Below are 26556 nucleotides of genomic sequence, written 5' to 3' on the forward strand. Positions count from 1 at the left end.
CAGTGGGGCCCATCCAGTACCTTTTTGTGGTGATTTTTCTGCCGTTGATGAATTTGGTGGAGGTAGACACCTGCCGGAAGTTTCCCATGCCACCGCCGCCACCCCCGCCGCCGCCGCCACCACCGCCACCGCCGCCTCCACCAAACGACGAGGAGGAGAATGAGGTGAACCCCCCGCTCCCCAGCTGGCCAAAGGAGGAGAAACCTGTGCGGGGGAGGAAGAGGCAGGCCGCGGCCATTGGCCCAAAGTGGAACAGCGTCGACCTATCAGCACTCGGGTCAGCATCCACTCTCAATCACTAGCAATGGCCCAATGGACATTCACACATCAGTGGAGGACTAGCAGCTGCATGTTAAACCACCAGCGGGATGATGCTGACTGGTCAACACTCCCCACAACGCCTGGCCGGCCAACGTCATCACCGACGTCCAGCAACACCGACACGCGACTTCATCCCGAGACCAGCAGCACCCAGACACCAAAGTAAACATCTGAACACTGCTGGTTTACAGAAACATTTGTACAGAATGGCCAACGCAGTAAAATTTACAGATGAAGTGACCCGAAAAAGCAAAGCTATGCATTAATCCCTTAACACAATGATGGGTAACAGTCTGCTACTAGGTGATTAAAATTCCATCATAGATTTCCATTAGAGCATGTCTTCCGGGACCTTTGGATGAACACAAAGCAGCCCCTCCGAGCACAGCGGTCACCAGCGGCGGGGCCTCACCTGAGTCAAACGAAGAGAAGCCGGCGCCGAAGGCAGGGAAACCTCCAAAGCCCTGGAAGAAGGAGCCGCCAGTGGTGCGGCTCCGGCTCACACCGCGGTGCCGACTGCGCCCCGTGCCGAAGAAGTCACCAAAGGGGTCGAACGGGTCGTCGCCTTTGCGGCGAGTGCGCGGGGGAGGGAAGGGGAACACGGTGAGACAGCTTTGCATCGTCGTGAGCGTGATGGTCAAGCACAGACTGCTGGGAACTTTGGCACCATCTGAGAGCTTCATAAACCTCAGTGGTTACTCTGCCACAGAAATTACTGCAAATTTAGTGTCAGATATCTGTACAGCTTGGTACATCTTTTTTTTGGCTGCTGAGACTGTAGCCATGGCTTGCTTGTGTGCAAGGGGTGCCTCTTGTTGAACTCTTGAGGTAACTTCTTAACCTCAATCAGTCTAGTGAATGACTGTGGAATCTTGGACAAAACAAACCGGCAATAAAACAAGGATTTTAATTGCTCTTTATTTCCCCTTTATTAGGCCTCTATGACCAATAAGGATGGTTACAAAAATGATGGACGACAAACAAGAATTTCCCCACCTACCCACAGCAGTCAGAAAGCACTCTGATGGCACGATGAATGATCAGGAATGAGGTAATTGCTCCATACTGTTTGGGGCTACCCAACATATCCTGGCAATGATAAATAAATACTTTCCTATTGTTGTCAGCTGTTTTTGGCTCACCAGTTTGCCCCCCTGAAGACTGACAATCCAGTTTGGAGGAAATCACATATGCTGTGTCAAGCAGAACGTCTAGGAGGTAAAATGAGTGAGCGACCCATTATTCATACCGTTTCACTGAGAAGCTCATAATTCCAAGCACTAATATGCTAGCAAGGGCTTGAACTGTGGTGATAAAAACACCACTGACTGAAGCCAAAGGCCAAGCTCTCCAAGACTCCCTGACTCTGAAGCTCTTTCTCCAGGCTTCTCCTCTGGAAACAGACACATGACCCCCCACCCTGCATGATGCCTTGTGCCAGTTTCCATTTAAAGCCCCTTCTAATCAAGCCACAATCTAGGCCAGTGCAGAACACGTCACCGGTGCCTCCAGACTGCACCAGACCCCATAGTTCTCATACCAGCAGCATAGAGTAATGGGCAAGCGCTCACCTACCAGTTCACCTTTTGCCATCTTAGCCAGTTTTTTCACCGGTTTAGTTCAGGTTAGATCAGTTCTCAAATACAACAGCAGGGCCCTGTCTGGGGCTTTAAGTGGCCGGCTGGCTGCTTCCAGGTTCGACACACTGCACATTCCTTCATGCCCAGTTAACGACACACCAAGAACCCATCACATTCCAGAATGCCCCAGTTCTTTAGACATCCCATCTCTATTTATAGCAGTTCCGGGAATTGGTTCCACTAATTAGTCCAATTAAGTCACTGTGACCTTTAGTCCAAGCACACAGCAAAAGATGTAAATATCTAAGGTGCATCCCATGAACACTTATGGGACCCAAGATTACCTAGGACTGCGATTTGAAGATACCCCAGTTTAACACATGAAGGAATTGCACAAGCAGTGGGTGTGGCAAGGCGAGTGACTACCAGTCATAAGTGCCATGACGAGCATGTGAAAGTAACCAAGGCAACACTGAGAAACCATCACAACCTTGTGAGCATAGACAGGACAGAGGGGCGAGCAGCTGCTGTAACCTGCACATGGTTTAATTATAGAAGCACCTCTAGAAGGGGAGTCTGACTGTATCCCAAGTCAGCTTTCAGACTCGCTTGCTGTGAGATAGCAAGGCTTACATGCCCGCCAACAGGCAAAGCAGTTAGCTCCGATTTGTAATTTAACAGGGGCTCAGACATCGTGTTCTGGGGCTGTCATGCTGACCTGACGGCCGCAAAGGTCAGCTGGCCACATCTGCAGGACCACTGCTGGGTAGTGGCATCAATCCCCCCTGGCTGTTTCCACGGAGGCTATTTCCATCACATTCCACAGGAATGATGCAGCCACTAGCATTGGCACTGGCTAACGGACCGTGCGCTTCAAAAGGTCTCCTTATTTAGAGATGCGCGTGTTTGTGTGTACACACATGCAGAACAGATGCCATTCTTTAACTGAGAACAGGGCACCAATTCACAAAGACTTACCTTTAACGATACATTAATTACCAAAAATCAGTAGTCTGAAAGCAACAGATGTTTGTTTCTAGAATTCTCTATTTTTGTCTATTGCTCTGTTTTTAGAATTCTGCTAGCAAGCTAATGGTATTAGCCACACAAAACACAACCTTACTCTATGATCCTGGGCTTACACTGACGAAAAGCTACAAACAAACAAGAAAAAAGAACAAACAAACTTGTAATGTGGTTACAGTAGCTGGAGGTCCAGAGGAAATAATGTGCTTCAAACACCTGCTAACATATTCCAGCTAGTTCCTAACTTTCCAACAGTATTACTGCCATTACTAAATGGAGTTACTGAACGATGTTATGAAGACAGCAGAAACATAGAATAGGTGGGATGCTTCCTATCTCCTCGCTCATCTTAAAAATTCATGGTGATAAAGACAGACAATCCAGAGCTTCACTGGCCTGACACTGAAACTGTCACCAGCGCAAACTTCACAGACCTGAAACTGACCAAGCAAACCAACCTGAACATAGGCAATTGTCGCAACACAGCACTCGGGACGTGACACTACTGTGAATGCCTAAAAATAGATGTGCGTGAACGGAAAAACTAAGGGTTGAAGTGAGGCGTCGTATTCCACACTGGAACCCCTCGGCTGGCCGCTGTACAGCCTGCTCGACAGGAAAGTTCCATTTCCAGTAAGTAAAACCATGCTGAGCAATAACTAACCAGCAACATATCATCAGAGGGCTCTAGACGGGGAAAAACCAGCAATGAAACCTGATGCAGTGTCATTTTGAGGAATGTCTCACAGTCTCACTATATCTTTCTCTGCATGAATTCCTCACAGAAGTTGTGTATTACTGCCACATAAAGTTTAATGTTTAGTACAGTCAACACACAAAAACTCACCGAAGAAGTTAGCGAATGGGTCTCGTCCGCCAAAAAACTCCCTGAAGACATCTTCCGGGTTTCGGAAAGTGAATCCTCCACTGAATGGATCACCATAATGTCCTTAAGTGGGGTGGGGGGGGGGGGGGGGGGGGGGGCGTAAGTCAACATGTTACGGCACAGAGGAAGAGGCAAACCCAGAGAATCAAAAGAAAGAGCTATAAAAAACAGTGTGATTCTTCTTTATTAAAGAAATGTATTGAGGAGCATCGTATTCACAAAACTGGCTATGTTTGAGTTAGATTGCTGGATTACCAAATTCTCTAGGATTGAGGAGCAGCACCAACCCAACCAAACACTTACCTCCTCCACCACTTCCAGATAAGCCTTCTTTGCCGTATGCGTCATACAGGTTTCTCTTGTTGGCTGACAGACAAGGACAGCGAGACACAGGAGAGAAAACGGGACAATTATGACCCTGTTCAGAGTCAGGAACGAGATTGAGAGCTTCTCAAGGAAACACTCACTGCTTCGCCTCCACCTTACTCATTAGCACACTAGTTCACATCTTAACTGCTGAAACCCACCCAGGCTGCAACCCAAGGCCAATGACTCAAACCAGCACACTGATTCACCTATTTATGATCTATGTCTGACAGGACCTTGACTGACATCAGGCTGACAGAGCATCCCAACCCTCCAACAATTACATATTTGATTTCTTTAAGTAGTATCTTCTGTGCTTTTTTGCTAAGAAACACCAAGCAACCTCCTTGATTACACCAACTTTTAATGGACATGGTCCAACGAAGCACTGAGCACACAGGACACGTTCCGTCCCTATAATCTTCAACCTGTGAAGTTCTCACAAACTGATTCCACCACCCTATCCACAGGCTACAGCAGCTCAGCCCCACTGAACTCCTCTACAGTGTTTTTTTTTTTTTTTTAGTGGCTGACAGCCTAATAGCAGATAATAATTTTAAACAGGCTACTAAGACATTAAAGGTTTTTAATACAAGCTGCAATCTAGTCAACTTAATGGTGAACCTCAGTGTCTTTGAGAGGTTGTCTAAGCTCCAGTGTGTGTGGAAATGCCACAGGAAACCGTACATTCCACACTATTAATTTTATCAGATAGTGACGTGTTTCATTCCTATTGCTGGGAGTGTTCAGACACTAGCAAAATAGAGAAGCCTAACACTCCCTTATTGAGAGAAATGTTTCATTTTCCACGACAAGTCTGTTTTTACAGTTCGAGTTCAATTGGGGGCATTTGTGATGATGTACAGCGAATGTTGACCACAGTGGCGACAGTGAAAATCGAGAAGGATCGTTAAAGATCAAAAAAGCTTGCCGCAGGGCAACATTGTGAGCGGTCTTACAGCAGCTGAGACATGATGAGACAAGCTGAGGCAGAGTCCGTACTCGAAGGAAAAAATCTAAACGGCTGCTTGAGTGGCAGCAACCCACAGAGCAGACAGCCATTATCGATCAAAGGCACAGCATTCCATAAGGTCAGGGGGAAGCTATGTGCAAGAAGTGCAGTTTGAGAGCTCTGGTCTGACCCCATTCCCAACCTGAATCTGACAACCCGAATTCAAGAGCTGAATTTTACAACATGAATTTTTATTACTACATAGGCAACATAAATTCAAGTTTGGGAAATGAAGTCAAATTTGGCATTCAAATTCAGGTAAAACATTCAAATTCAGGTAAAACATTCAAATTCAGGTAAAACATGCAAATTCAGGTTTGGGTATTTAGGTAACGAAGTTCAGGTTGGCGAGTCTGATTTAACACCATAAACCTGCACCATTGCACCAAATACACCTGAAATTCTTCAATACAACCAGCTACCATGCGGACAAAGGGCAACATTTGTTGAGAGGCTCCCAAAATGCACCGCTACGCACTGGTGGAGCAGCCACAGTGTAACCCACATTCATCACAGCCAAAAACCTTTGGCCTTTACTTGGAGATCTCACCATCTGACAGGACTTCATAAGCCTCGGAAAGCTCTTTAAATTTCCGCTCTGCTTCCTCCTTGTTTTCGGGGTTTTTGTCTGGGTGCCACTTTAATGCCAGTTTTCTGTACCTAAACACACACACACACACAAACACATGAAGGTCAGTATAAATCACAGCGGTCAGACAGCATTTCAAACTTGAGCAATAACCCTAAACTATGACATACTATAACAGTACATCTGTATAGTTATTAATAAGTATCCAAGATCAAAACAGCTCAACACTGTGCATCTCTTTGCCAGTTGGGTCATGGCACCTGAAGGTTAGGACCATTATTATTATTATTATTATTCAAGGGCCATGTTGATCAGCCTCCAATAGTGTGGCTTCTAGGAAGCGCCTTAGCACACACTTTAAAATACTCTTCATGCCTAATGTTATTCATTTAGCAATATGGGGAGGCCAACTGTCCTTTCTAAGCATCAGCATGTGGAAAGTGCAGCCAGTCTCCCCTGGGATCACTAGTGAAATTATACAGCGCAGAAAAAAAACACACACACACCACGGCACAATTTTTTGTTTCACTCGTTTCTCAATTTAAGGGTGTGTGTGTCTGTGAGTAATATATATTTCTTTTGAAAACTTCAGCCTCGTTCTTCTCTGATTCTCATTAATGAACAGCATCTTCCTTGCTTCTAGGAGCCTGATGTGGACTGTCCTAGCAATGCACTTCACACCTTCTCTTAACGTTTCCCATTCCTTTTGAAGGTCACTTGATGTCATCCTAAGATTCATGAGAAACTGTCAGATATCAGTCATCTCTGGCATTAGAACGTTGCTTCCGCCCTTTACCTGGCTGGTTTCTGGTCGTTCCCAGTGTCTCCTGCTTCACCTCATTCCTGTGAACTGCCATGTTAGAAATACTGAACCTGGAAGCAACCTGCAGTTCAGTGTGGCCTTCTGCCAGCAGAGCCACAATTAAACCAGGATTTGAAAATGCAGATTTGTTTAAAAATATAGAGTGGTCTCAATTGATTCCGTGGCTGTACATGAGTACATTCCCCACTAATGACACTGCTGTAATGAGACTGCATTTACAGATACAAAGCACAGGTGTTACAGGTGTCCATTCACTCATAAGAAATGCCATTAGCACAGTCACTTGTATACAACATGTTTTATGCAGAAGTAGCAACCGTTGCTCATCTAATAGAACAGATGCACCAGCAACACTGGCCAGATGGCGCCTGGCGTGCCCCCCAGCCATCCAGAAAATAGCTGTGGCGGAATTTAAAAAGGGACCTGAGAACTTGAACAGGAAACAAAGACTAACAATGGGTGACAGCCCTAGCGTGGTACACTGAGACTGATCCTGCAGGGAAAGCAGTTTTCTGAAGCCAGTGACCGGTCCGTGAGGAGGGGGGGAGGCGATACTCTGTACTGTCAAAAGGTGCAGAGAGGTGGATTAACTCCCCTACATGCGTCAGCAGATTAAGAATGCCAGCCTGTCCCCTTTGAAAACACCACATTGTAATTTCTTTCAGAGAAAACGAAAGTACGCTCTGAAGGATATGGCCACTAGACACACACAAGCCAGCCATGCACACAGAAAACAAAAATTCCAGTGCAATACTGGTTATGTTCAATGAATGAGGGGAACAGGTTAAAAACAAGAGGAGAGCTACCATTGCGGTTTAATACAGGCAAAAGACCAAACGCATAACTGACAGGAACAAAGGGAGTTAAACAAAATCAGCAGCGACATGTCAATACAGCACACCAGCACTCTAACGGCAGTTAATACCCGGGCACATTAAAACGACGGGAACCGAAAACTCAAGAAGTCACAAGAAGAACCAGCTGACTTCTGTATCACAAAGCAAGATTTTCAAATGAGCTAGATAACTTGTTGGATCTAAGTTAGATAAGGCTAAAAGCAAATTAGCGAAGATCAAGTCCATTTTAAATATTACTTTGTGATACAGGCCCCTGATCTCCAAAAGTTTCACAAGGCATAAAAGGTACATAATGTATTATAATGAAACTGGCCAGACAGACACTGTAACCCTCTCAGGAGCCGGTCAGTACTTATTTTACCCATGAGCCTCAAAAGAGCACTAAATGTGGTTTACAGCCAAGCACCCATCCCGGAATACAAGGTACCCCAGGCCCATAGCAGCTCTCGCACAACACAAATCAGTAATGGAAAATCAAGATCACCAGGCGTTGTGCAATGACCTATGGTAAAGTTACACAAAAAAAGTTCGCCCATTCTCAGTGGCAGTTTCATTTATGTCCAAGATATAATTAGCCTACTGCGTCCTTCGCAACCTCGGCTGAAAGCATCAGCAGTGGATATTAATAGTATTTGTTGGACAGGGGTTGTGGACACTCACGCTTTTTTGATATCCTCCTGGGAGGCATTTCTAGGTACTCCTAATATCTGGTAGTATTCCACCATGGTTTGGCACAGCCTCTATCCACGATGGTCGTGACCTATAGAGAAAGAAAGTAGTAAGAAACAAGGGAGTAGCAGGTGGACATAAAAACAAAAACAGCAGGATGTTTATCGGACTCCATCCTGAACACACCCTACTCATAGCACGATGGCTATATGTCTGCAGAGGGTCAACACCAAAGTATTTAAGACTACATTACTATTGTTGTGAGTGTACTGAAACACAAGGACCTGGGGAAATGCTGCCAATGTAACAGTTTCATAACTGACATGCGGCACTCATCATCGCCTAAACCCACAGATAAAACAGTGATCCAAGTGTCGAAAAAAGATCAACGTTAGTCGCTAGGACTGGAAAACAATTCACATTTAAAGTTACAATTTGTAAGATACTTATGTTGGTGTTGTCCATAATTCTACATAATGTTTGGGGGAGGGGGGCGTGTGGCTCAGCAGGTTAGGACATGTACTTGTGATAAGGATGGGAGGGGGTCATGAACCTCTGGACTGTCAATAGGTGGTTTGACCCTCCGCTGTTACCCCTAAACTTGCACCTAACGAAAACTGTGTTTCAATATGCATACTTGACCATTCTTGTATTCTCACGTGCTCATTTGAGGCCATCTTCCACTGGCAAAGTACAGTTCCAGTACACCAGAACAGAAGTATAGAGAACAGTAAAAATCCCTGGATGTTGTCCTTGACCCACCCCAAATATCAAGGATGCATCAGTTGAATCCTCACCAATGAGAACAATTCCATAATTTATTGTGTCCCATGTTCATTCTTGGAAGACAAGTTAGCAAGAACACTCTTGCCAAGAACACAAGTACGTTCTTTGTGTTCCTGGTATTGATAATTACCCTATGCCCTTATCTTCCAGCATGATAAATATAACCTAATTTAGGTCAGTTTATGTAAATACAGCAGACTTGTTGAAATTACAGTAGATCATAAAGGTTCAAGCAAGCAACGGATAAAACCACAAAAAACCCAGAACAAACAAAATGGAAGAGAGCAAAATTTCTCCATAGCTTCGCTTTAGAACAGCAGGTTCAGCAGTCATCCAGCATAAAGGAGAGCACCTTGATGCTTTCTGGCAGCAGTGACAGTTGAATGGTGACAATTAACTGTTCAGGAACAGACTGACAATCTAGTGGCATCTTTAAATAAGAGATCAAACACTATCACAATAGGGCAGCATGTTTTCTTATTAGTGATACAGCACCTGAACACATTTTGCAATGTCAGCAGTTTCAATTAGACCACTGTAAAAACTTTTACAGTTTAGATTAAAAGGTGGTCAAAAATATTACTGTAATTTTTTTTTACCAAAGTACTTAATGTAAAATGCTTTCCCCTGTTTGTATGGCTGGTAAACATTGTATATCATTGCTTTTCCAGTTATCGTTTCCTGTATTTAAATTACAGAACGTATGGCATTAATGAGTATATCGCGACTAGTAAAAGCACAATGCAACATAAGAATATCAATAATATAAACAAAAAAATCACAATAGCAACAGTTCTGGTTTCTTAAAGTCACTGAACTCTCAATACCACATTGCAATACTTAAGAACTAGGCCTTACTTCTTGCTGAAGCTTATGTGAAGCTTTATCAAGCGTTTTTGAGTTAATTGCCAAAGCCATCACCTGTCAGCATTGCTTTTTAAGTTCTAGAAGTGTATATGATTCCATTGCTATCAACTTCGCTGCTATTAAAAAAAAGATGTGAAGCCATAGAACGGTCAAAATCACCATCATGGTTGGTGACTCTGACCCAGACCTTGAACCCCATCTAACCTTGAATGAGGTCAGGGGATAATCCAAGGAAAGGAAACGATTAATTGGATTAAGGCAGGGGTCTCCAACTCCAGTCCTGGAGAGCTACCGTCCAGTAGGTTTTCTATCATACCTGGTTTCTGATGAGCCACACCTGTTCTCAGGTAAATACCAGGAGCAGGTGTGGCTCATCAGAAGCCAAGTGGGATAGAAAAACCTACTGGATAGTAGCTCTCCAGGACCGGAGTTGGAGACCCCTGCATTAAGGTAACTCGGATTTTTCAATATCACAATGCTAGTTCTCTTTTTAGCGGGACATATCACCATGGTAACTTGTGCTACAGGGCTAACCTGCTCTGAAGTAGGATAGGTCTCAGGATCACAGACCTCAAACAGTGCTTCTACCAATCAAAGGGAAGAAGTGGGTGTAACAAATGGGCTTTCCCAAACTCTCGAAATGGCCTGTCCATAAGAATCCTGTGACTGAATATCGGATGCACAGCTATGTTTACCGCAGTCTTCCAGCTGTAATGTCTTACAACAAGCAAGCCAGGCAATTTTTACTCACAGATCTTTGACGTCTACGGGCAGAGATACACACCGATCATTTCTGCGTTTTGAGCCCTTTTGCAATGTGTGCAAAACCTTGTTACTATCTACGAAAAGTGGCACTCTCTGCTGTAACAATATATTGGTTCAGCATTTTGAGTTGATAGTGACCCTTGCACACCCCATGGTTTTCCAGATTACAGTACAGGCAAATTTTAATTAATATTTAAATGTTTGCATGTGCACTTCATGTTCACTGGCTGGTGGTGAATGGACATAGTGCAATTATTAATAAAGATATATAGAAATACATAATCTGAAAATCAAGTGATGTGCCCCATACCTCCATAGTCCATTGCTTAAACCACACTTTAAAGTAATTAGTTCATTTATTCTATACCTTATCACTTCGAATGGTGTAATTGTAAATGAACATCAACGTCGCTCTAATAAAATGTCAATATCTTTGTCTTCCGGAGCCAACAGACCCACGTTGTGTGTACGTGTATGTGGGTGTGTGAGTGATGGATAAAGGAGTATTGAATGGCTTTTGAAGAGTGACAAGTTTATTTAATAATGAATAAAAAAGGGGATTGTGATTATGATTTTTTTTACAAAAACCGCAAAGCACATTAAGAAATTAAGACAATTTTCTTAAAAACACTCAAACTGTACATATGCATTTTTGCCATCAGTCGTGCAGGACGCCTTTCTAGCTTTGCCAGCAGCCCAAGTGTTGCTGATTGTTGTTACTGATCTTTTGAATTCTTCATATTTCACAATAATTCTCGGCTCCACTGCACTAAAATACGTAAAATACGTAACCCAAACGAGCTTGATGGGCCGGATGGCCCCCTCTCGTTTGTAAATTTCTTATGTTCTTAACCCTGTTGTGATCCATGCTTACATGGCCGCCTGGTTATTGCACATGGCACTCTTTTATGGGCACGCGCTCAGGAAGTAGGCCTAATCGTGGCTTCAGTAAGAAAACATCACTTGATATAGTTTGCTGATATCGCTGTGATACCGTTTATCTCGAATTGCATGCGTTTCGTTTTGTCGAGCTGGAACTTATCTTTGAAGCCTGACTTCACCAGCTTTGTGAAACAGGCTCCTGGAAAGGGCCCATGACTAAAGAACCAATCCAGCTACATTCTCATTAAACGACTTTCGCTACTTATTCCTCCAGTCGTGACAAACCGTTAGTAATGATTTACAACGGTGAACAACCCAATCTGCTGCCCTTTGCCACTGGCAGTATGGCAGTCTGCTCTATTTTTAGTCTTGCAAGCCCTTTCCAGCCAGAGGGCATAACCACCAGAGATGCCCCTCTACACTGCCCCAGTCTCTTCTTTGTCCAGCACCAAGCAGCCCACAGCCCCCCTCCCCCCATTAAGCATCCTTACATTTCTACAACCAAAGTCACAAACAAAAACCTAATATTGTAATATGTATTTTAAATAGGGGGAAATAGCTATGCTTACGGCTAATAATACGGCTAATAGTTGTTCCAAATGCCAGTGCAGTGAACTTCCCCATCACAACATTTTTACATGATCAAATTCCTTTCTCAGGAGGTTCATCCCGCAAACTTCAGGTCACATACACATGTCCTGCACTGAGGAGCTTATTGCCCTCTAAGCAACAAACAATAAGTTGGTCTCCATGTTGCCCTGGGCCATAATAGGAGGGGGCATAAACAAACAGGGCAAGGCTGGAAGAGGCCTACTTCCCAGCTGGCACCACACTGGCATCACACTGCACTCTGCCAGGGCTTTTCTTAGCCGGTATTCTAAACTAAGAAGGGCAGCCAGAGCTGAACAGCTGAATGCTAGCTGGAGCACAATCGGGTCCAATAACTACCCCATGGCTTCATCCAACCGATATCGCTCTAGATGGGATTTTGAAACAGGCCAATAAGCCTCTTCGATCTCACTCTGCTGGACAAAGGCATGCTACCAGTCACAAATAGTGCCAGGCACAGTTTGGTGATCAGTGTGATTTAAGAGATGATACCATGCTGACTTCAAAGCCAATGGACCCTTTTGCCTGGACCCTTGAATATGTTAAAGGGTAAGAAAACAAGCTTCCTATAGACTAGGTAGTATAAGAGACTGCACATACAAATATATACACAGGGAAAAAAAACATCCACTTATGGTGGAAAGTAAGGCAAAAGCACCAGCCGCAGCCTAAACTATAAACACAAACAAAGACCCCACAAAACCCCCTAAAAAAAAGAGCTCTCATTACATGCCTACCTAAAAACATGTTTAGCCTTCTGTATCATGGGATCCCAAACTTTTCAGTCCATCATCTTCAAAACATCAAAATAACAGTGCCAGAAATTTTCTACCCCCATTTTGAAAATCCGAGGGAGGGGATGCTGGGGTACCCCCTCGGTAGATTTCGCCAGTCGGGGTTGGGGAAAGCAGACAAGACCATGTTTAAATTAAAATGACAGACTTTCAATAAGCATATTCGAAAGCATAATCATGTCAAGCTCACACATCTTGATGAGAAACACTGATTTCACACAGTGATGATGGATGGTTCATTACCATATAAATATTTCTGGAGGAAAATCCAGTTGAGCTCCTACCAGGATTTTCCACTAAGAGTGGGGAGGATGTTGTTTAAACTGAGAACTTCAAGTTCTAGGAAAGACACTGCAGATACATAAATTGGTTCCCCTCCCTTTCCAAGCAACATCTAGGAGTCAGGTTCAGTTCATCCAAAAAACCATATTGCACAGCCCTCCCTACCCAAAAGATCCAGGCTGTTCCATGACAAATTTGAGATAGCAGGCGAGCCGAATCTCAGAAGCTGTCACCTTCATCAGACCTGCAAGAGACCAGAAGCTGCTTCTCCCCTTCACCGAAATGCTGCAGCGAACCAAGGTGACCCACGCGCTCTGCTACTCGCAACGAAGCAGAACATTACATACGCGTCACACACACATACACACACACTCACAACAATACAAGCACACACACGGCAGCCTAGCTGGTTAAAGCCATTCCCCATTTGGCAGCACATTATTGATATGGGGTCAGGAGCTATTAGTAAAAGTTTTTTTCAGGAAATAAGAGGGCCCCACGTTCAGAATCTCCAAAACACTGTGACCTTTTGCATAAAATACCTTCTCCCACTAAAGAAGCCATCAGACAAGATCGCAGATTTTTTATTATTTTTTTTTTTACTAAAAAAAGGTCCTTAATGTTTTTACTTGGCAACAGCAGCTTCTTTACTAAAACTTTTTGATTTTGATATATGGGAGCAGCCAGTTTTTCCTGTTCTGTCGTTGCTCATTACAAGTCAGAAAACAACAAACTCCTTAGGAACTGAGAGAAATCACAGTATCACAGTATTTCATATCCACAGATCCAAATCAAGAAATGCAACCAGCAAGGCAAATTTTAATCATGTGCAGGGATGCAGCAATGTCTGGCTTTGCCTTTTAGGTATCAGCAGAGAATCAGACCAGAGCAGCAACAGAAATAATCACAAAAAACACAGGGGAATTCAATTCAGATTGTTCTCCTATTGAAACATGTGCACTATGCAGCCGGGTATTTGTACTACTAGAGCGGTTTTGATCATGACACAATGTAATTGCGATTATATGGCACATGCGCAATAATCACCAGGTCTTTTAATGATGGGTGAAACATTTGTCTGGACACCATCTTTGAGACTATATGGACATTTACTTATGCAGACAATTTGGTAAGCAGATTAGTAAAGTGCTTGAAATATTAATGAGCTGTATTGTGGCACCCAAAAGTCAGTCCACATAAATTCAGCATAGCCGTCTGTTTATTAAATTCAGTTAGCAAAGCATGCCACATACTACTGTGTTGGTGAATTACGGAATAAGCACTCAAGGGGTGGTGAGGCTGGTGAAGTAAAAATATGTTGGTGGTGTGGTAGTACTTTTTGCAACTTAAAGACCGACACTTTTATTAAACATAAGGATACACCGAATTTATAGCGATCACTAACTTTTGGGCATCACAATATGCATCTCATTAATATTTTAGGCACAATACTAATCTGCTGACCAAATTGCTGGCATAAGTAAAAGTCCATACAGTACCAAAAAGCTGGCGTACCGACAAATGTTTCACCTGTTATCTAAAGCCCAGGTGATTATTGCGCATGCGGCATATATTTGTGATCACATTGCGACACTGATCAAGGCAGCCCTATGTACTACTCTCCCAAGAACTGGTCTCTGGGTAAGAGGGGGGAAAAAAACCCTTCGCAGAACAGACCTTAAGGCATCAGAAATTCCATTTCTGTCTAGCAAGGATCTACAGTTAATACCCAGTCTGACAACAGGTTAGTCTGTTTACACTGCATGCAATGTATACAGCGCAGCAGATGAAAAGCACAGCAAGAGACAGCCATGCTCATCCATCCCCACCCACGGCACAAAAGGGCAAAAGTTCAAAGACTGAGACCATTTAGATCAAAGCTTTAAGATGTGGACATCTTGCTTAATTCATATAAAACCAAACTCTTCTTGGTTTTAGCACTCACCTTCTGTGCTGCTCTCGCAAAGACACTGAGGTAAACCAGCTGTTTGCTGTCATTCTGTAGCTTTCAGTTACAGTATGCCCAAGTCAGCACTCTCCTCCACAGACTGTTTCAGTAGATAATCCAGCTTTCCAATTCATTGCAAGCCCAGGGGACAGCTGCACCCCATACTTGTAACTTTCCTACAATGATTTGCAGCCCTAAACCAGACGAACAATGTATCTGTGATAAAGACTTACTTATACCTCTTAGAAAAGATGTCTTATTCAACCAAGAAAAGCATGTTTCTGGACAATTGAAACATTTGGAAATTTCCAGAAACGTTTATGGTTTTCAACCCTTTGCTTCACATGAATTATTGGACAGCTGTGTAAAGGAAAACACAGTCCTGCAGCAAAAGATAAATGACAAAAAAAAGTTGCTGTGGCTTGATGTCACAAACTCAAGAAACAGGTGTTGCCTGTTGACTATAGACAAACGTGAACATCAGCCAGACCTTAAAATGAACTGCTGCACAAATTCAAGTGTGGTTCAATTTGCTACTCTGGTGTCATAAAGAAGGATGCAGGAGACGATACAGTAGGTAACTTAAAGTTGAAAAGAAAACTTTTTATGCAAACACTGGACTACAGTTAAGAGTTTGTCCTGACACCTGTCTCAAATGTAGTGGAAAGCTGGTAACAGGTATCTGGTGATAAATTTGGGGATTTGTCTTGATTTGCAATGAATATTTCAAAAGAAAGGAATGCATGACTCTTGAACTGTCCATATTTTTATGATTCACACACCAACATTCGCCTTCTGTGTTGACATACATCTACTGTCTGTGCTGCCTTTAAACATTCCTATAGACTCATGACTAAGTCAGAGCGATCATGATTACTCAAACTCGATTACTAAAAAGCATTGCTTAAGATTTTCCTACTTGATTACTCAGCAATATGGCAGAAGGAAGACTGCACATAGCAGATGAGAATCCAAATAAAGAGCAAAAGCATCAGTTCTGTGGAAGCACTTCTAATTAAAAGTGAATTAAAAAGAAGCTGTCTCTCGATACTGCGAAGCAGAACTTAAATACCACCACAAAATGACTGCAATGCAAATACAGCTTAAAATACGACTTCTGGGTTTGCTCAATTTATTTTCTATGGTTCCTGTATGTCAAAATAATTGCCGCTAAAATTAAGGTTAGTCCCTTGACTTAGCTGCATTATCATACAAAATATGTTACATAATAACCATATAACATTAATTTTATTCATTAGATTTTTTTAACATGTTTTATGGCTGAAAGATATTGGGAAAAGTTCACATTGCAATATTTTAGGTTTTTGCGATATTTAGGAATTGAAAATGAACTATATAGCCAAATATATTTTATTCACCAACAGAGTCCATCAAATAATTTGGCTGCGTTGTTGCGAGTTGCGCCAGTAGACACGAAGCAGCACTGACAAATCACTTAAATATTTCCATACAGAGGAAGACAAATGCCTTTTTGTGACCAGTTCCTGTTCACTTTTTGCCCTATACTAATTTTAGTTTCATTTCTCAAAAAACGTGCCACACAGTCTATGAATGAGTCCAAGAGCAAAGACAAGAATAATTAAGATTGTCTAGGAGAGCACATGCAGAGATCATGCAAAAGCAGTGGTGTCAAACTTTAGACTTTTTTGCACATATATATAAGATAATTTTGAAAAGGAACCATCATAAAAATTGCAATGTTTGGTAAGCTGCATTTCCAGTGACCGAGCAAAAAAGGTTTTGTGCAACTTATCGATGTCTGACCCCAGCAGACTACTGCTGTCCTTGCAATGTGACAGTTGCATGTGCATGAGATATCACATTGATGTTAACACCACACATCACGCAAGTCTGTCAGGACGGCATGGTGCGTTGCCGCACTGCCACTTTGTGTGTATGGAGTTTGCATGTTCATCCTGTATGTGCATGACTTATTCTTTCACTGTTCAAAAACATGCAACTCAAGTGAATTGGTGTGCCTAAATTGACTGTGTGTACCCTGCAGTACCCTGATCGATTTGTGCCTCATGCTAATTATATTATATACTGTACATTCTACATTCTATTAAATCGGTAGATTACTTGATTATTCATATAATGCATAGTGACAGCCGTAAAAGTAATCACGTGCTATCCTATAATGGCTATTTCTACTGGTTGCTTAAGAGTTTAGCATTTTTTCCAGTTATACGTCCGTCTTATAAAAAAAAGTATAAATTACAAATCAAGGCACAGATAGCTGAATTTCAATAAATCAACTTAGAGGAAATGAGATGTGCACTCTTTCACACAGGACAATTTGTACTACACTCAGAGGACCCTTCAAATAAACCACAGTAGTTTCCCTTTATCCACTATACCAGCGGTTACCCACCAACTTGGACAGCAAGTCTCCTGGGAAGATTCAGTGATTGAGACTATTGCATAACTTCTCTTTGAATCAGAGACCAAGGTAGGTATTAAATTATCTACGTTATCTGATCCTGCAGTGCACACCCTGGTAATGACCCAGGTACCAATTTAATACCCAGCCACTCTAAAATTACTAAGGCGTATCTTACTCATATAAAATTAATCTTGGGTGTGTCTAGCAACGTCCTTGGAGTGCTGTGGCAATATCCCAGGTTTGAAACGTTTCGATTTCATCAATGTATAGAAAGAAATCATAACATTTTTTTTTAAAGCCTCGCATTTACTATGTGCATCCCAATAAACTCTACGATAAACAAAATACACGTAAAACGTACGTTTTGACAACAATGAGGATATCACGATATCTTAACCACTACAAGTAGAGAACTCCCAGCCTCATACAGTGAAGAGCTAACCCGCAGACTGTGCAAATGATGCCATGAAATCGGCCACGGTTGACTGGTATGGCGCCCGGGTGTAACCCCAGCGTTGTGTTTTGGCTGCCTGCGATAAGTTCCAGTCCACCCCGCTACCCTGACCAAGATAAGCGTTTAGAAAACAGACTGAGCTACACACAGCATAAGGACTCCAGCTAGGGCTGAAATGTTATTTCATTATTACCGTTATTTCATTATTACTTGTTGTCGTCGTGAGGTGAACATGGACAGTTACTTCCAAGAAGGCTCGGTAACGCACGTTAGGACCACCGTCGCGCGCCACACCTGCAGCTGCCCTCGCGCGCGCGGACCGCGCCAGCACGCATTCAAGTTACGTCAGGGCGCGCGGCGGTGGGTGCGAGGCGGACGTCGCGTTGCTACGGAATTTGTGTACCGCCACCGCTCGGTAGCATCGCAGGTTTCTTGGCCGCTGCGCTACCGTCTCCCGTGTTAAACTGCTCTCTCAAATCGTAACGGGAGCATCTCCTCCGGTCAGGCGTTTTTCCCCATTCTCCTCTCATCTTTGGCTGTTTATGACCATCACACCGTAACTTACTATGTAACCGGACACAGATGGACAAACGGACGAGGAAAAAGGGCCACTTAAAAGAAACAGCCAGTTGCTGATGGGTGTCCCTTTGTCTACAACGATTAATGTACCCTTCGATTCCTACTACGCTGGCAGCTTAGAAATCAGTGCCGCATAATTAATATAATATCCTTGCAATGTTTCTGTCATATTTCCCGATGTTTTTTTGCCCTGACCTACAGGACAGCAGTATGGTTTGTCAGACTGAGCCGTCTTGCGGTTTGTACGACATAAGCTAGCTCGCATGGGTTTTCCGCTGGAAATGTGAACTGGGGGAAGCACACACGCGTTCGCCTCGCGATCAGCGTACACGTGTCAACGGCAGTGTGAAGTTTACGGTCACCGGGGTTAACAGTGTCGGGTCGGAGAGGCACCATCACAGAAGACCGACCCCAAATACAAACAGAAGCAGGATGCAGCCCCCCCTCCCCAGGGAACCAGTCGACGCTGTTTCTGAATCAGTGACACGAGTACAAACATACACACATATAGACAACTTGGACCCGTTGAAGGACTCGCTCACCTGCGGAATCCACCCCAAGACCTCTCCTTCGGCTGGTCTCCTGAACACTACAGAGCGCGATTCACTCCACTACCTTCTCAGGTCCACTGGAAGAGCAGCGAGTCTTCGAAAAATCTTTACGCGTCTCCGTGGTCCCGTTTCCGCCAAGGCTCTGCGTCACTTCCTGCACCAGCCTCCCTGATGCGGAACATTCTATGGTGTTCTAGTAATTTCCACGCTAGAGGGCGCCGTTTGACCCAATTAAGCAGTAAGCAATAACGAGGGCTTCCTTTGGGATTTATGCCGTCCTGTGGGAAGACGGCTTGAGGAGTTGCCTTGCGCCACCTAGTGCCAGTATGTAAGATGATAACGCTGGATTGTTAATTGATATCCCACATTAAAAGTCTACACTCTACAGGTCCTGAAATTAAAGGATCCATCCATCCATGGGAGTCATGGGAGTTATATATTAGGAATTTATTAAGTGTTATTGCTTAAATTAGTCCACTCTGAACAAATAAATTATATAATGGTTTTAGTTATAAGTGTGGCCTTCTTTAAAATAAATGTTCAATTATAAACCGAGTTTTTTTTCCCAACAAACCAGCATTGTATAGCAACTGTATCTCCAGAAAATCCGACTTCTGATGGTAATTAAAGTGTTGCCAAGCAAAGTAAAATAATGCTCAAGTATGTTATGATTAATCTGTGTTGATTTTATAGCAATTCAGTGTATTACAAATAGTCAAATTTCATTAGAATAAAAATCCATCTCAGTGGAAATTACAGTAGAAATCAATAATCTTGCCATTTGGTCACAAGTATGAATTGATCTATATTAACCACAGACCCTGATGTACTTATTATTTTTGACGTTTTCAGTTTAGTTTGGTTGTAGTAATATTAAATGTCGATGCGGGTGATGTTACTACACTAGAATTGCATCCTGTTATATTCCATTAGTTGATACATCGACACATTAGTATAAATATAAAACAACAAATGAGCAATCCTGTTTGCTTAATTTCTGGGAGACAAACAACAATATCACGAGGGCAATTTAGTAAAGAAACCAAAAAATCTGATATTGATTCGTCGTTTTGTTTCTGTATAATCTTCTGAGACTATAACATTCTTTTTTCCAGTCTTTATATATTTGAACTGTTTGCTAAATATGATAATTGTAACTAAAACAGTAATCCATATCATCAACTAATTCTATTGTTAAAAAACGGTAACACTTTACTTGAGGGGGCAAAAATAATGTAACAGTACACTCTTACTTAATGTATTGATTAACCAGAAACTAAGTGTAAGCTATACGAACTGACCCATGTTCGTTAATCATTCGTCAGGCATAACGGTTCATGCATTTCATGCTTGAGTGGTGACTGAGATACTAAGATACTTATCCGAGGTCGGGTCGCGAGGGCAGCAGTCTCAGCAGGGAAACCCAGACTTCCCTCTCCCCGGCCACTTCATCCATGTTCAGGCATAAGGGTGTTCATATGTGCACTTGGCACCAGGACACCCTAGGCCACAGTTCGATGATCGACTTTGTAGTCGTGTCATCGGACTTGAGGCCGCATGTCTTGGACACACGGGTGAAGAGAGGGGCAGCGCTGTCAACTGATCACTACCTGGTGGTGGGTTGGCTCTGCTGGTGGGGGAGGAAGCTGGCCAGGCTTGGCAGGCCCAAGCGTATAGTGCAGGTCTGCTGGGAACGTCTGGCGGAATCCCCTGTCAGGAGGAGTTGTTTGTCCGTTATAAGCGAAATTCCGTTATATGCCTTAAATACAACGGATTCAGTGGGTTTCAGCATTAAGGTCCTGTATAAAAGCAGTTTCACGGAAGTGATGATGTATGTTAATTGCATAAATTGTCTCAGAATGTACTTCTGAATTTATAACGCATGAACGCGGACCTGCAATCACAACCATGATTAAATGGTTATTTCGTGTGCTCAAATAGCGTTATACAATTTATTGATGGCCAGGGTTACCGCCTTTCCAACACAAGGTCACGATAGTTGTTTTTTCTGTTAGCGGACAGTCTATGAAAAATCTACTTCCATAGCAACATACTAAAGTAATTCATATATAATAGATCAGTTCTTTTGGACGGACAAATGCATGAAATCCAAAAGACAGCATCGGTCTTTTTCTTCCTTTGTACAATCAAAATGCGGTCAGATTTTTACAGTCTTCCTCGATTGCTTTCCGCATAATGTCATGCACAGTAGAATGTCATTGATCATTCTTGCACACGAAATTCCACGTTCTTGTACAGTTGTCATCATCTGGCACAATTTTCAGTTGCTTTAGTCTTGTTGGTCAAAATAGATGATGTACTTTCCCATTGTAATAACTACTCACCCAAAACTATATATGTGTAAATGATCATCGTCTTAGCCACCACGTGCAAAACAGTTCACCAAAATTTCAGAATGATTCAGGAATATATTACATAAATTGCAGTGATACAGCACTGTTGCATGTTTGGTTCCTGCAGTGCAGGGTTTTGTTGCCATTTCGCCGTTTTTGTCTTATCCAGTGTTCTGTGACTTTTTTGTTTGCTTTTGTACTGTGTCTTGAGACCTGAAGAAGTTACATGGGCATGCGAGTGCTTTCTCTTGCCAGTGAACTTTGATACTGTAATTTAGAGCCTTGCAGTGTTGAATCTGGTGTCTTTGACATGAATTAGTATCTGTTTGCTACAGAAGAAGGATCAGTTAGTGACAATGAGAAAGTGGGAACCGACTATCATTCAGAATCGTGGAGCTCAGGAGAATGCTTACACTGACATGCCGACGATATATCTATGTTGACTCATGGTTAAAACGATGCTGATTGTACTTTTCATTTTGGCAGTGACTAATTCATTGATAGAATTATTTTCTTTTGAGACATGACTTAGTTGTTTTGGATGAGTTACGGCCTTTTGCATCTAAATAAAATGTTGTGCTATATGCATAAACTATTTTGAGAAATTCCGTCATAGTCTTGAGAATTTTACATATATTTTATGAAATGTGGCGAAGAAATGGAGAAAAACTGTAACGCGCCTTACTTATTTTCATTACTTCAGTTGGACAACAGGTGGCGATCTTGGACTACCGATTGCTCACGATTGCTTGCATATTCTCGTAAGCTGCTGCTTTACATGTTCTATTGATCGTTTCTTAAGGTTATCGGTGAAAATGCTAGGAAGGGTTCAGCTGCAGTACTCTTGAGGAAAAACGCGTAACCTGAATTATTCCATTTGATGATCCAACTGCATGATTAGGTAACAAAACTACGATTTTGGGTGTCAAAGCAATCAAGTCACATTATGAATTAATGCACGTCACTGAATCAAAATTTTCGGCTGTCAAATAATGTATGATCACTCCTCCACACTTTGTACAACATACTCTCGTTTTTGTTCTGGCCACGTAATGTCCATCCAAAAAGGAAGCGTCTGCATCGACATTGGGTATCGATCAGAAAGCTTGTTTTACAGGCAGGACTTTTGAAGGAGAAAACGCCATTATCATGTTTCCTAACTGAAAGTGCTACTTTCTTCTGTATCAGAAGAAGAAGGTTCACATGTAACAGCAATATGCCAGCAGCATTTTTACTGGTTTAGCAGATGCTTTTGTCCAAAGCGAGGTACATTTTCTTTTTGAGAAAGCAGGGCCGGCCAGTCAATTGGAAGTTAAGGGCCCTGCTCAGGATCTTAATGGTTAAGTAACACTGGTGACCCTGGGAGTCAAACCAGCAATCTTCAGATTACAGGTACAGCATCCTAACCCACTGATCCACAAACTGCACATCATCATTATCATCGATGACCATCATCATCATGAATCATCATCATCATCATGAGGTATGGTGCTACAGTGGATAGTATCATAACCTCATCATAATCATCACAATCAGGAGTTATGGTGGTATAGTAAGGAAACACTTTTCCATCATCATCATCATCATCATCATGAGGAGGTATGATGCAAGTCTGAATGATCCCCCCAGTCTGAGTGTGTGCGGAGCTTGCATGCTCTTCTTGTGTTGCTTGGCTTTCCTCCAGGTGCTCCACATTCCTGCCACAGTCCAAAGAATCTCTGAATTTCCCGTAGTGTGTTTTCCCAGCAATGAACTGGTATCCCCAGCCTAGGAATTAAGGCTGCAGGCCCACTATAAACTTGTACCGATTGTCAGCAGTGTAATTCATAATAAACATCCATCTTCCAAACACTTCTCTGGTACAGGGAACCTGCAGTCTCATACTAAATATCCAGAGGCGGATTAACTTACCTGGGGGTCCTAGGCTGAAATCACCATGGACGCTCAGGTGCTGTTGATTTAACTATTCGGGACGAGACCCTGACGTTTGCTGGGGCCCAAGGCTATAGCCTAGGATAGTCTAAGCATTAACCCACCCCTGTAAATATCATCTGAAATGTTCGAATTCTCATTTATTACGATTTGTTTATAACACACCTAAGTGAGGTTACAATGCATTCCTGACTTCACCGTTGCACGAGTAAGTTCTCCCATCCTGTAGAGGTTCCTTAAAGCTCCCCTTTTGAAATTAATCCATATTTACGCTCGCCAGATTAAAAACACCCTGAAGTCACCCTGAAAATTTACGCTCATCTTTTTAAAAAGCCCTCTAACAGCCCTAAGTGCAATCCAGACGTGATTCATAACTGAGGACATTAAGTTCGGCCTGCCATATTCCATTATAAAGTAATAGGCTGAAATAAATCACTTTCTAATTGAGACCAATCGTTCACTTCTGCTGGACAAGTCGGTTTTTTAAGACCTAATTACCTCCTCCCAGCTTCTCCCCCCACCCCCCAATGAGCGTATTTCGGCCAGGACCGACGAGGGAGGTGATGGTGTCTCGGACATCCCGGGGATGGAATACATCCAGTGTTGCATAAAACATCCACCCCCCCCACCGCCTCCACTGTGCTGGCGGGCTGCAACGGGCCCGCAGATTTATGAGGAATGCACACAGTCTTCATTTGTATCTCACCAGCAATGATTCTGGGGGCCAAAATGCCTCTACCGGCTGCTGCAGAACTGGATGTTTCTTTAATTATATGTCAGAGGCCATAAAACTTCGCATAAGACCCATAAAATTTCCTCTGAAAATGCTGAGCTCTTACTGTAAACTAAGGAAGGCGTACAGAGGAGAGGTTGAAGGTAGCATGTTAGGGCAGTCATCTATCGGACCAGTTATTATACCACTTCCTGTTTTTTTTTTTTTTAACCTTTTTGTTATTAAGTCAGAAATGCTCTGCGAGTACTGAGGTGGCAGAAAGTTGCAGATCTGCTCAAGAAGAGCTATAATTTGTTGGCCTTAATCGGTAAAAAAAAACCCAATAATCATCTGTACACCAGAAACATAACTCTGCACTGGCATAAAAATACAGATAATAAACGTGCTGGTTTCTTCCTCGCCCCCAGTGAACCAGTGCATGACACACGTTCAGCACAGTCATGGCCCCAGCGATCCTTCCAGAAATCCATTTCCTCCCAGAACAGGAAGTCTGATGGTTTTCGTCAATAAAGGCTCCGAGTTTGTCTGTAATAGGTTGTGTGTCACAGGGCAAACTGGCATGATGCAGAAAGTCAGCTACAGCCCAGGAACATGTGTCTTCATAAGGGAACCACAGCATGATGTCATTCACCTCCACCTGAAAAACCACACGGAAAACTTTAGTTTAAAGTCTCAAAGCGACTTCAAGACGTCCCGAGAATTCCGAGGTTCTGCAGAACGCTGCCATTTAAACAGACCACAGCGGCCAGGGTCCGGCGATTTATGGGACCTGTTAAGTGGATCTGAAGGCTCTGCCACGGCAGCCTCACTCTCCGGACAATTAACGTATTAAACTATCGTTGCTCATTGAGAAAAGCAGAGTTTGGGAAAAGACCATTTGGGGGAAAAGGCGAGGGGGGGGGGGTGAGTGGGGGGGTGGTTCCATCATCTTTTTTAAATGGCTTCTCCTGACAGTGCTATTTCTTGTCTAATGAATCCTTGGACATTTACAGCGACCAATTAAGGATGAGCCAGGCTGGGCCGGGGCGCGGGGTCACCGTGCAGGCTCAGGGCGACGCGCCCCCCCACCAAGAGGCCGGCACATTTCACTCGTCCCCAAGTCAAATTAATCAAACGAACGACTTCCCGTCTTCCACATTTTCCTGTGGATATTTTTCACAGAATCTCCTCATTACCAAGGCTCTGGCGGGCGCGTGTGTGTTTTTCAGCTACCGGTACTTGGGAATATAAAGAGCTAATCTTGTGCTGATTGCTACTCTCATAATGAGCAGGACTTTTGGATTCAGTAATGAATCGTTTGACTCTTTTGAGCAGTTGACCAGCCGACTTTGGAGAACGTCAAGAAGCAGGAGTCATAAGGTCGTATGCTGCCAGTTCTTAGGACTGCAGACCTGACTATGGGCACTGAAGGACATCACTGTCACTAGTGTCCACCAGTGACCGCTGCAGTGATACCGAGGTGTTTTACCTCCTTCATCAAAGCATGTTAAGAAAGTAAGAAAAATCCCCCCCATCCACACTCCACCCCAGGAGGTGAAAATAAAAACAAAGACATATCAGCAGGGATATACTCAAAAGTCCTGGGCCCCTGACAAAATGTCACCTCAAACCCCTCTCCCCCCCCCCCATCCGATTTTATGTATAATCTTACATATTCGTAGGGTGGAGTGGTGGCTAGGGATCTGTGCCAGCAACTGGAAGGCTGCTGGTTCAAATCCCATGAATGCCCAGAGTGATTCTACTCCGTTGGGCCCTTGAGCAAGGCCCTTAACCTGCAATTGCTTCACCCTGGGTATGATGTTAATCTACATCAAGCCCTATAAGGAGGTCCTCCAACTTACAGGGAATAACTTGGGGGTTGGCGGCAGGATCGGCACTCCAGCCACTGGAAAAAACCTCACACTGGTCCATTCGGACTGGTGTGGTGCTGAGGTATCACCCGCCGCATGGCTGCATCCCTGAGGTGGTTTGGTGGGTGTGGGAACGCGCTGTAATCAGTGCACGCTCCTTACCTCTCCTCTTTACGTATTCAAGGGCTCCTGTCAAGGGCTGGGTCTCCTGAATCTGTCAGGGTATCCAGGCCCCTACTGCACCTGTATGTATGAATAATTGCGCACAATGCATGGTGAGAGGGTTTAGAAAGATGGTAGAAACAGCTCCTAAGTTTAGTCTGATTCTTACCTGCTTCAGTATGATTAATAGCTCTTTCCAGAACATCTCAAAAATCGCTCTGTAATTGAGACCAGTGGGGGAGGGCAAAGGCAGAAACAGGGACGTAAGCCCACAATTTTCGATTTGTCCTCTCCGTGTGACAAATGTTTGGTTTGCATTGCACGCCGCACTTTCACGGCCGTGACGGGCTTCCTTCCGGTTCCCAGCAGCTCGTCTACCTGCGGGGTGCTCTGTTTGCTCAGTCTAATGTCACAGAGAGGGTGGATGTGCACTGTGCCATCGCCACTGGTGACCGCGATGCTCCGATTCAGC

At 43.4% G+C, this 26556-nt stretch overlaps 1 protein-coding gene and 1 long non-coding RNA gene across 8 annotated transcripts in view; both read right to left on the reverse strand.

Moving 5' to 3' along the window:
- Positions 1-19210, reverse strand: part of LOC111857638 (dnaJ homolog subfamily B member 6-like) — a 31371-nt gene extending 12161 nt beyond the window's left edge. For 2 of the 3 annotated variants that reach the window (XM_023838724.2, XM_023838727.2), the window contains exons 1-7: positions 19045-19210; positions 8121-8220; positions 5742-5851; positions 4117-4179; positions 3775-3876; positions 734-886; positions 21-204 (exon numbers count right to left, since the gene is read on the reverse strand). In XM_023838724.2, the coding sequence (XP_023694492.1) occupies positions 21-204; positions 734-886; positions 3775-3876; positions 4117-4179; positions 5742-5851; positions 8121-8185 (677 nt within the window). In that variant the 5' untranslated portion in view covers positions 8186-8220; positions 19045-19210. Of the gene's footprint in view, positions 1-20; positions 205-733; positions 887-3774; positions 3877-4116; positions 4180-5741; positions 5852-8120; positions 8221-18116; positions 18249-19044 lie in introns of those variants that run through there. The other variant, XM_023838726.2, reaches the window with a different exon arrangement.
- Positions 19211-22679: 3469 nt separating this feature from the next.
- Positions 22680-26556, reverse strand: part of LOC111857647 (uncharacterized) — a 39703-nt gene continuing 35826 nt past the window's right edge. For all 5 annotated transcript variants that reach the window (XR_011989910.1, XR_011989909.1, XR_002841410.2 and 2 more), the window contains 2 exons: positions 26085-26165; positions 22680-24709 (listed from right to left, as the gene is read on the reverse strand). This is a non-coding gene — a long non-coding RNA (uncharacterized lncRNA). The remainder of the gene's footprint in view (positions 24710-26084; positions 26166-26556) is intronic.

The sequence above is a fragment of the Paramormyrops kingsleyae genome, chromosome 4 (genome assembly GCF_048594095.1).
Source record: "Paramormyrops kingsleyae isolate MSU_618 chromosome 4, PKINGS_0.4, whole genome shotgun sequence".
Lineage (NCBI taxonomy): Eukaryota > Metazoa > Chordata > Actinopteri > Osteoglossiformes > Mormyridae > Paramormyrops > Paramormyrops kingsleyae.